This window comes from Nicotiana sylvestris, chromosome 10, assembly GCF_000393655.2.
Source record: "Nicotiana sylvestris chromosome 10, ASM39365v2, whole genome shotgun sequence".
NCBI lineage: Eukaryota > Viridiplantae > Streptophyta > Magnoliopsida > Solanales > Solanaceae > Nicotiana > Nicotiana sylvestris.
In genome coordinates, this window is record NC_091066.1 from 133980228 (window position 1) to 133991750 (window position 11523).

Here is an 11523-nt window from a genome sequence, read left to right on the forward strand (position 1 = left end):
GCCTTGGCCAAAACATTCTTCTTGGCGCAACTTGGGCATCTATCTGAGCCATTAGCTCATTACACTCATACATGGCCTGACCAACGTTACCCCAAAGGCGTTCCAGGTCCTCCGTCTTACTCTGCAACTGAAGCATCAAAATCTTAATCTTCAAGGAATAGAAGAAGAAACATGCATCCCCTCAAAACAAAGGTTACCTGTCTCTCGAGGCGGCCTTCGTAGTTTAGGCTTCGATTCATCTCGTACCGAAGGTGTCTCAACTCCTTTGCCCTTTTATCACAAAGAAGCCTGAGGGATTTCTCCCCGTCCAAGGCTTTCCGCAACCTGGCTTCACGGCGGAGCAGCCCGAACTTGAGTTTGTCAAAGGCCTATGAAAAAAGAAGCTCAGTGAGAAAATAAAAATGCAAAACTAAAAAACCAACAAAGTCAACCAAAGCTCATCATATAACAGAGCCCTGAGCCTCCTTAAAAGTTGAGCGTACATATACTAGCTTGGTCTCATTAGCCCTAGTGGGGATATGATCGTTCGAGTCCCCACTTTATTTAGGCGGCCTCTGGCCTCAAACATCCCTCGAAGTCCCTTCGACGGGAGAAGAAGACAACGACAAAAAACCTGTATCCCTCAAAGTACCTTCGACGGGAGGACACGATAACAGTGAATGATCCTTATCCCTCGAAGTACCTTCGACCAGGGAAGAAGAAGGTGGTAAAAGAGGAGCCACCCCCTCGAGGCCAATAGGTACATGATCTACCTCAATGGTTGTGTCCCTTTTATGCCTCCAGGCAGACCCTGCCTTACTATAAATCTCCTCGCCCATCGAGGATTCCTTACGCTTGTTACCGCTCTTTGGCCCCGAAGCCGATGATCCTCCCTCCTCTCCGAGGGGGCATGATCTCATCTCGGAAAATTCTCCGACCCTTGCAGTAAAAATGTTAGGAAACACAAAGGGAAATATTTCTTAAAGAAAAGAATCGTACGATGCTCACCGTGGTTTTTTGCCTCCCACCTACCCTTCAACAGGTTTTGCCACTTGCGCTCATCATAGGTCGAGCAGGCTGCCAATTTCCGAGTCCAATCTGCCAGATCGGGGACCTCATATGGAAACCATGGGATTGCTGTGGAAAGTAAAAGAAAACACCTTTACGAAGTCTGCGTCCACTATGAACAAAAATGACAAAAGCACAAGTGTACCACTTACGTGCGAAATTCCATTTCTTAGGGAATGACAGGAATTCTATGGGGATGATGTCAACAGTACGCACTCAAACAAATCAACTCATCCACCCTCGGTCCCTGTCTTCTTCATTACTGGCGACAAAGGGTCGGGATTGATTTCACAGAATAATCAGGCCTCGGTAATGAAAGGGCCGGTACAATCTAATAATATGGCTGAGGGTGAACTCGAGCCCGGCTTTATCTGCGAAGAACCTTATCATCAACACTATCCTCCAAAACGACGGGTGAACCTATGCCAGGGTAACCTGATATCTTCTACAAAACTTGAGCACGACTCTATCGAGAGGGCCCAATGTAAAGGGGTACGTGTATACGTTCAAAAATCCCTCTACATGAGCCATAATGCTCTCTTCCAGGGAGGGTACCTGCAGTACCACCTTTTCTCCCCATCTGCAGTCTCTCCTAACTGCCTCAAGGTGTTCCTCTCCTATTGATGAGATGAACCTCGATGCATGCTCCTAATGGCCTGAACATTGGGAGGTCTGTCTAACGTAAAGTCCCTCCTCGAGACAAATCAGCTCGAGGTTGGCTCACTAGATACCGATGGTGTACCACCGACCGAGCGAGAAGTAGAGGTAGAACTCTCCTCTTCTTGGTGAACGGGTTTGGGCGTAGCAGCTATAACTATTGTGAAACAAGAAAAGGGAGATGAAAACTTAGGCGAAAGCTTTAAATTAAAATGGTGGAAGCACTAATGCAAGGAAGAAAACCTCTACAAGAAGGATAGTTGATCACAATAGCAAAGTCCTCAAATGAGAGAAAAGCAAGCTCATATATAGAGCAAGTGGCGATTGTTCGCTTACTCTGAAGGACAATCAATTCTGACTAGGCCATTATCATTTTTTGGGAAAGTGTACCACCTTAGTCACTCCATGTCCATATCATACGAATGACACTTTCATACAGCATTCTAGAGGTCAAGATTCCTGTATCAATCTAGCCTCAAGATGGTGCCCGATCTCGACGATCTCTATTACTATAAAATGGGCTCTAAAGAGCTATCAACACCAATCTAGCCTCGAGATGGTGCCCTATCTCGAGGGCTATCAATATAGCCTTGGAATGGAGCCCGATTTTGAGGGTTTCTATTATCCTAAGTATGGGCTCCAAAGAGCCGACATCAAAATTCAAAAGACTAGCTTTGCATAAGCATTGAAAAATAAAATTTGAAGACTTGAAACAAAAGGGTCTCTTTGTATTCTCAAAAATACATTTACAGAATGTATCTTTACAAAACTCCCCCGAGGAGCCCATACATAAAAAGAAAGAAAAGGAGAAGCAGAGATGACAACGCGAGTCTATTCCTTACCCTCACTACCATTTGAATCACTTCCGAAGTCCTCATCCGAAGTAGTGGAAGATGCCGATTCTTCCTCCAAGGTTCTGGCTTTCTCAATCTCAGCAGAGAGATCGATACCTTCGATGCTTGCTTCCTCAAAGGCCTGCCTCCTAGATTGTAGACGAGCATGAGCAACGGCCTGAGCCAGCTTTTGTTTGGCCTTCTCAGATATCTCTCTGGCTCGATCGTTTGCGGTGGCATCTCTCTTGTATGAGGATGCATTTTCATCGGCCTCAGACTTGGCTACAGATAATGCGGTGACCTCCTCTTGAGCACTTAGAAGAAGATCCTAGGTCGAGGCCAACTCTCCCTGCAAATGGTCTTTCTCCGAGGTCACGACCTCATTCTGTCTCTTCAGCTCGAGGATCTCTGTATCCTTGGTTGCAACCTCTTCCTGAAGTCACCTCACTAGGGCATTCTTTTGCCCAATCTTCAAAGGCGAATCAAGATAGTGAGCGTCAAGTTATCAGAATAAAAAGATGAACTTGAGAATACCGTATTACCTGCTCAGCAAAGCTAGTCCATTCCTGGTGCACTCCCTCCAAACTCGCCCGAAGCTCACTCAACTCCTCTTCCTTTTGGGCCGAGGAAGCCTTCGACTCATTTAGCTCCGAGGAGAGCTTCTCAAGCTCCTCCTCACAACATGAAAGCTCATCTTGAATCTTAGAAAAGGCATGGTCATACAATTTCTTGACCTACAACAAAACAGAGAAGTTAGAAAGGCAAGGGTAAAAATTTGAAGTGCAAATGGTATGTCGAGAATATCACCTACTTTTGAAGCCTCTCAGCCTCCTCAAGAGTGACGGGGGTGTCGATGTCTGTGTCCACGTCGATGCCGACGAAGTAGTCCTTGAACATATCATCCTCTCCCTGAGAGGCCCCCACATCGGCAACACCCCTGTTCTAGGCGTCCCTTATTTTCCCTAAAGAAAATGAAGGGCCCCGATTCAAAGCTGCCCATGGTATCAATGTCTATAGGGTTTCTTCTCGACCCCAAAAAATTTCGGATTCAGGCCCTCCGAAACTGCTAGCCCAGGGTTCGCTGGCACGGACTATACCAGGTCCAACTTGAGGCTCGAGGACTGCGCCCAAACCCTCCTCGAGGGTCTCTTTAGCATGAGTTTGGTCCACATCGGCCATCCCTGACTCGGAGGCTTTCCGACCCACAGTTTGTAGACCATCAACACTCCGTCTTACTCTTTGTACCAAAGGGCAATCTCCATTATCATCATCCTCATGAAGACTTGCCGCAACACTCAAAGTCAAGACCTTGGCATCAGTCCTAGGCTGGCCGACCTCGGGTTTCTTTGATTCAGGAGACTCGGTCAATGCCTCATTCTTCCTCTTCTTGCCCTTGTCGGGTTTCGAGACTTGTTCTTCACCAGGAGTAGTCAGTCTCATCAACACGCCTTTCCCAAGGCCTACACAAGCATGACATATTAAACTTACCGCCACAAAGAATAGTCATAAGGAACTTGGTAATGGCGACAATAAAAAGCATACCGTGGTTCTTGGCCTGCCACCGCGTTTTGGCCAAATCATGCCAAACACACTCGCTGTAAGGAAAAGCAGAGCCTAACTATTTGATCCATCCCGGAAGGTTCTGAACCGCGCCGGGGTACCAAATGGTGGCTGCATTATCAAGAGAAGATCGTTTTAGAAGGGGAATAAGGGGCAATAATATGTGCTCGAGGTAGGGAGACTTACACTTCATGTTCCATTCCTCGGGGAATGATATCTTATCAATAGGGATAATGTCCGAGGTTCTTACTCTGACAAACCAACTCATCTATCCTCAGTTTTGTCCTCATCGATGCTTGCAAAGAATGTCTTGGCAGATCGAGGATGAAACTTGATTAAACCTCGGAAGAGACGGGGCTGTATGAACGAGGCCAACCCTGCAATACTATAGAGTACTGAGAGAGGGTCGAAGCACCTTTTACCCATTAAGGTCGGATCGATTTCCACAGGGAGGTAGAAGTTGGAGTGGAGTTTCTATCCAATTGAGAGTTGTGTATGTGTTCCAAATTACACTTCTAAACATTTTTGGGTTTTTGTTTTACTTCTAGTTTTATCAAACTACAATGCTAAATTAAACTAGAATAAGCTAAGAGTAAACTATTGCGAGTTGTTCAAATGGTTAAAAGGCACTAGGGCAGTGACTTTCGCCTAGGTGGTCAATTGAATGATACTTGAGTCTAAGGCATGATTGACATATTTGGGGAGTATGATATAACCGTTGCACGATTTTACCCACTCTACACCTCTCGGTAGTTAGAGTAATTTTTCCCGAATTGACTTTCTCAAGACCAATTAGGTATGCAAATTTGCACAAGCAATCAAGGTTCAAGTCCGGTATTACTATCTCTAGGTTTAACCTTTAAATTGGGGCTATCAATCTCTTGAGTATGCCCCAATTCCTTGTTGGACTAATTTCAGAGACTTAGGCTCTCTTTCTTCAAGTTTCGGGGCCATTGAATGCACTATTGCACTAACTTGGTGAGTCATCTTTATAGTTTCCCAATCTATAGACCGCTTCTTTGTTACCAAGTCCTTCATGAATTTAGCATAGCCCGGCATTTGTTAAAGAGCCTCCACCAAATGTACATTGATAGATAAGCTCTTTATCATGTCAGTGAACTTTTTAAACTGATTTTCATTTTTCTGCTTCGCGAGCCTATGAGGATAAGGTGGAGGTGGCCTTGGCAAAGGAGCCTTGGCTTTAGGCACAACCGGCTCCGGCATGTCTATTATGTGTTCCCTAGACGGGTTCATATCGTTTTGAGTTTCCACCTCGACATCTTGAATATCAATCCTCACTTCTTCATTCACATTTTCATCAATCACATTTTCAACCATCAAAGGAAATTCATCTTCTTGCATCTCAACATCATCATCTACAATTTGCTTTTGTTTGGAGGAATGCACATCACCGCCTCTCCCACTTCTTGTTGTTACCTCCATAACATGATTTTTCCCACCCTTCGGGTTCACTACCGTATCACTTAGTAGAGCACCCTTAGGGCGTGTATTCAAGGATTGAGAGATTTGGCCTGACTGAGCCTTTAGATTTCTGATTGAGGTATTATGGGAAGCCAACTGTGCATCAGAATCCGCATTCTTCTTCATCATTTGTTCAAACATCATTTCAATTCTACCCATATCATTGCTAGAATAATTAGGACCTTGAGATGGAAATGGGGGTGGATTGTTCGGTTGTTGGTACATTGGGGGCCTTTGAAAGCCTTGCTCCCGGTTTCCTTGGTTTCCATTGTTCCATCCACCTTGATTGTTATTATCACCCCAATTGTTGTTATTACCATTTAATTTCCTTGGTTGTTTTGATTGTTGTTCTGATTGCCCCAGTTGTTGTTTTGATTGTTGTTCCCCCAATTACCATTGCCTTGTTGTTGATTACTCCAATTGCCTTGGGGTCTCCATTGTTGTTGATTAGAAGAGTTGCCCCTTTGGCCTTGATAATTATTCACATATTGTACCTCTTCGTTTTGTTCATCATAACCATCATTTTGAAATCCACCACAATCATTATCAAATTGCTCAGAATTCCCTTGGTTTTGTTGCTCCCTTTGTCTTCTTTTGTTGACAAGCATGTTGACACCTTCCATGGCATTCACTTGGCAAGGATTTTGAACTTGTTGCAACTGTGCCTTCGCTAGTTGGTTCATCGTGGTTGTCAACTCAGCTATAGCCTGCCCATGATCATGTAATTCCTTGTACAAATGAATAACCATGGGGTCACCCTGGGGCATATTGGATCTACTTTGCCAAGTAGAAGAAGTGTCAGCCATCTCGTTAAGAATGCCACAAGCCTCATCATTTGACAGCTTCATGAAGTTGCCCCCATCAAGTTGGTTCACTATGCATTGGTTTGTGGTGTTAATACCCCGGTAGAAAGTCTGTTGGATCATCGCCTCGGTAATATCATTGTTGGGGCATTCCTTCACCATTGTTCTATAATGCTCCCAAATCTCATGCAAAGGTTCTGTGGGCTCTTGCTTGAATGTCAAGATCTCATCTCTCAATGTAGTCATATGCCCCGGTGAGAAATTTTTTACAATGAACTTATCCTCCAACTCATCCTAAGTAGTGATGTAGTGGTTGGGAAGTCGCTAAAGCCAATCAAGTCTTTCCCTCTAAGTGAAAATGGGAAGAGTCTCAACTGGAGAGCATCCTCGGACACGTTAGTTTGCTTACTCCCCCAACATGTATCCACGAACCCCTTGAGATATTTGTAAGCATTTTGATTTGCAGCACCGTGAAATACCCACGCTGCTCTAGTAAGGTCAACATCACATTGGTTATTTGAAAATTTCCCGCCCGAATTCAGGTGGGACAATAGCACTTGCATAGCCTTGGTTCGGAAGCACTCTAGGAGCCACTCTTGGAGGTGACGGAGGAGGGTCTGGAGTATTGTCATTTGCATTAGTATTGGCCTGGCGGCCTCTACATTGTCCTTAAGGTACAAGAGGCACCTCATCATCTCCGTTATCATCTACCTCCTCCTCCACAATCACATTTCCAAGAGGGTTATTAGCGTTGTTCACTGCCATATGGTACCTAAGTTATGACACAAACAAATTAGTAACAAAGCAGGAAAGAAGAACAATACACAAAACTAGTTAGATAGAGAGCCAAAACCGTTATTTCCCCGACAATGGCGCTAAAAAGTTGATCGAGGCCAAGCCTGTACTACTATTGAGTAGCGAGAGAGGGTCGAAGCAGCTTTTACCCGATTAAGGTCGGGATCAATTTCCACAGAGAGCTAGAAGTTGGAGTGGAGTTTCTATCCAATTGAGAGTTGTGTATGTGTTCCAAATTACACTTCTAAACATTTTTGGGTTTTTGTTTTACTTCTAATTTATCAATCTACAATGCTAGCTTAAACTAGAATAAGCTAAGAGTAAATTATTGTGAGTTGTTCAAATGGTTAAAAGGCACTAGGGTAGTGAATTTCTCCTAGGTGGTCAATTGACGAATACTTGAGTCTAAGGCATGATTGATATATTTGGGGAGTATGATATGACCGTTGCACGATTTTACCCACTCTACACATCTCGGTGGTTCGAGTGATTTTTCCCGAATTGACTTTTTCAAGAACAATTAGGTATGCAAATTTGCACAAGCAATCAAGGTTCAAGTCGGGTATTACTATCTCTAGGTTTAACCTTTAAATTGGGGCTATCAATCTCTTGAGTACGCCCCAATTCCTTGTTGGACTAATTTCAGAGACTTAGGCTCTCTTTCTTCAAGTTTCGGGGCCATTGAATGCACTATTGCACTAACTTGGTGAGTCATCTTTATAGTTTCCCAATCTATAGACCGCTTCTTTGTTACCAAGTCCTTCATAAATTTAGCATAGCCCGGCATTTGTTAAAGAGCCTCCACCAAATGTACATTGATAGATAAGCTCTTCATCATGTCAGTGAACTTTTTAAACTGATTTTCATTTTTCTGCTTCGCGAGCCTTTGAGGATAAGGTGGAGGTGGCCTTGGCAAAGGAGCCTTGGCTTTAGGCACAACCGGCTCCTGCATGTCTATTATGTGTTCCCTAGACGGGTTCATATCGTTTTGAGTTTCCACCTCGACATCTTGAATATCAATCTTCACTTCTTCATTCACATTTTCATCAATCACATTTTCAACCATCAAAGGAACTTCATCTTCTTGCATCTCAACATCATCATCCACAATTTGCTTTTGTTTGGAGGAATGCACATCACCGCCTCTCCCACTTCATGTTGTTACCGCCATAACATGATTGTTCCCACCCTTCGGGTTCACTACCGTATCACTTGGTAGAGCACCCTTAGGGCGTGTATTCAAGGATTGAGAGATTTGGCCTAACTGAACCTTTAGATTTCTGATTGAGGTATTATGGGAAGCCAACTGTGCATCAGAATCCGCATTCTTCTTCATCATCTGTTCAAATATCATTTCAATTCTACCCATATCATTGCTAGAAGAATTAAGACCTTGAGATGGAAATGGGGGTGGATTGTTCGGTTGTTGGTACATTGGGGGCCTTTGAAAGCCTTGCTCCCGGTTTCCTTGGTTTCCATTGTTCCATCCACCTTGATTGTTATTATCACCCCAATTGTTGTTATTACCATTTAATTTCCTTGGTTGTTTTGATTGTTGTTCCGATTGCCCCAGTTATTGTTTTGGTTGTTGTTCCCCCAATTACCATTGCCTTGTTGTTGATTACCCCAATTGCCTTGGGGTCACCATTGTTGTTGATTAGAAGAGTTGCCCCTTTGGCCTTGATAATTATTCACATATTGTACCTCTTCGTTTTGTTCATCATAACCATCATTTTCAAATCCACCACAATCATTATCAAATTGCTCAGAATTCCCTTGGTTTTGTTTCTCTCTTTGTCTTCTTTTGTTGACACCTTCCATGGCATTCACTTGGCAAGGATTTTGAACTTGTTGCAACTGTGACTTCGCTAGTTGGTTCATCGTGGTTGTCAACTCAGATATAGCCTGCCCATGATCATGTAATTCCTTGTGCAAATGAATAACCATGGGGTCACCCTGGGGCATATTGGCTCTACTTTTTCAAGCAGAAGAAGTGTCAGCCATCTCGTCAAGAATGCCACAAGCCTCATCATTTGACAGCTTCATGAAGTTGCCCCCATCAAGTTGGTTCACTATGCATTGGTTTGTAGTGTTAATACCCCGGTAGAAAGTCTGTTGGATCATCGCCTCGGTAATATCATTGTTGGGGCATTCCTTCACCATTGTTCTATAATGCTCCCAAATCTCATGCAAAGGTTCAGTGGGCTCTTGCTTGAATGTCAAGATCTCATCTCTTAATGTAGTCATATGCCCCGGTGAGAATTTTTTTACAATGAACTTATCCGCCAACTCATCCTAAGTAGTGATGTAATGGTTGGGAAGTCGCTAAAGCCAATCAAGTCTTTCCCTCTAAGTGAAAATGGGAAGAGTCTCAACTGGAGAGCATCCTCGGACACATTAGTTTGCTTACTCCCCCAACATGTATCCACGAACCCCTTGAGATATTTGTAAGCATTTTGATTTGCAGTACCGTGAAATACCCACGCTGCTCTAGTAAGGTCAACATCACATTGGTTATTTGAAAATTGCCCGCCCGAATTCAGGGTGGGACAATAGCACTTGCATAGCCTTGGTTCAGAAGCACTCTAGGAGCCACTCTTGGAGGTGACGGAGGAGGGTCTGGAGTATTGTCATTTGCATTAGTATTGGCCTGGCGGCCTCTACGTTGTCCTTGAGGTACAAGAGGCACCTCATCATCTCCGACATCATCTACCTCCTCCTACACAATCACATTTCCAAGAGGGTTATTAGCATTGTTCACTGCCATTTGGTACCTAAGTTATGACTCAAACAAATTAGTAACAAAGCAGAAAAGAAGAACAATACAAAAAACTAGTTAGATAGAGAGCCAAAACCGTTATTTCCCCGACAATGATGCTAAAAAGTTGATCGAGGCCAAGCCTGTACTACTATTGAGTAGCGAGAGAGGGTCGAAGCAGCTTTTACCCGATTAAGGTCGGGATCAATTTCCACAGAGAGCTAGAAGTTGGAGTGGAGTTTCTATCCAATTGAGAGTTGTGTATGTGTTCCAAATTACACTTCTAAACATTTTTGGGTTTTTGTTTTACTTCTAATTTATCAATCTACAATGCTAGCTTAAACTAGAATAAGCTAAGAGTAAACTATTGTGAGTTGTTCAAATGGTTAAAAGGCACTAGGGTAGTGAATTTCTCCTAGGTGGTCAATTGACGGATACTTGAGTCTAAGGCATGATTGATATATTTGGGGAGTATGATATAACCGTTGCACGATTTTACCCACTCTACATATCTCGGTGGTTCGAGTGATTTTTCCCGAATTGACTTTTTCAAGACCAATTAGGTATGCAAATTTGCACAAGCAATCAAGGTTCAAGTCGGGTATTACTATCTCTAGGTTTAACCTTTAAATTGGGGCTATCAATCTCTTGAGTACGCCCCAATTCCTTGTTGTACTAATTTCATAGACTTAGGCTCTCTTTCTTCAAGTTTCGGGGCCATTGAATGCACTATTGCACTAACTTGGTGAGTCATCTTTATAGTTTCCCAATCTATAGACCGCTTCTTTGTTACCAAGTCCTTCATAAATTTAGCATAGCCCGACATTTGTTAAAGAGCCTCCACCAAATGTACATTGATAGATAAGCTCTTCATCATGTCAGTGAACTTTTTAAACTGATTTTCATTTTTCTGCTTCGCGAGCCTTTGAGGATAAGGTGGAGGTGGCCTTGGCAAAGGAGCCTTGGCTTTAGGCACAACCGGCTCCTGCATGTCTATTATGTGTTCCCTAGACGGGTTCATATCGTTTTGAGTTTCCACCTCGACATCTTGAATATCAATCTTCACTTCTTCATTCACATTTTCATCAATCACATTTTCAACCATCAAAGGAACTTCATCTTCTTGTATCTCAACATCATCATCCACAATTTGCTTTTGTTTGGAGGAATGCACATCACCGCCTCTCCCACTTATTGTGGTTACCGCCATAACATGATTTTCCCACCCTTCGGGTTCAGTACCGTATCACTTGGTAGAGCACCCATAGGGCGTGTATTCAAGGATTGAGAGATTTGGCCTAACTGAACCTTTAGATTTCTGATTGAGGTATTATGGGAAGCCAACTGTGCATCAGAATCCGCATTCTTCTTCATCATCTGTTCAAACATCATTTCAATTCTACCCATATCATTGCTAGAAGAATTAGGACCTTGAGATGGAAATGGGGGTGGATTGTTCGGTTGTTGGTACATTGGGGGCCTTTGAAAGCCTTGCTCCCGGTTTCCTTGGTTTCCATTGTTCCATCCACCTTGATTGTTATTACCACCCCAATTGTTGTTATTACCATTACAATTTTCTTGGTTGTTT

General features: G+C 43.4%; 1 protein-coding gene across 1 annotated transcript; it reads right to left on the bottom strand.

The window, feature by feature from the left end:
* Positions 1-2535: 2535 nt before the first annotated feature.
* Positions 2536-5738, bottom strand: LOC138879986 (uncharacterized). The gene is made up of 5 exons (XM_070159635.1): positions 5370-5738; positions 4157-4208; positions 3630-3997; positions 3080-3271; positions 2536-2865 (listed from the first exon to the last, which is right to left on the bottom strand). The coding sequence occupies exons 1-5, from the start codon at positions 5736-5738 to the stop codon at positions 2536-2538; spliced, it is 1311 nt and encodes a 436-aa protein (XP_070015736.1).
* Positions 5739-11523: the final 5785 nt, after the last annotated feature.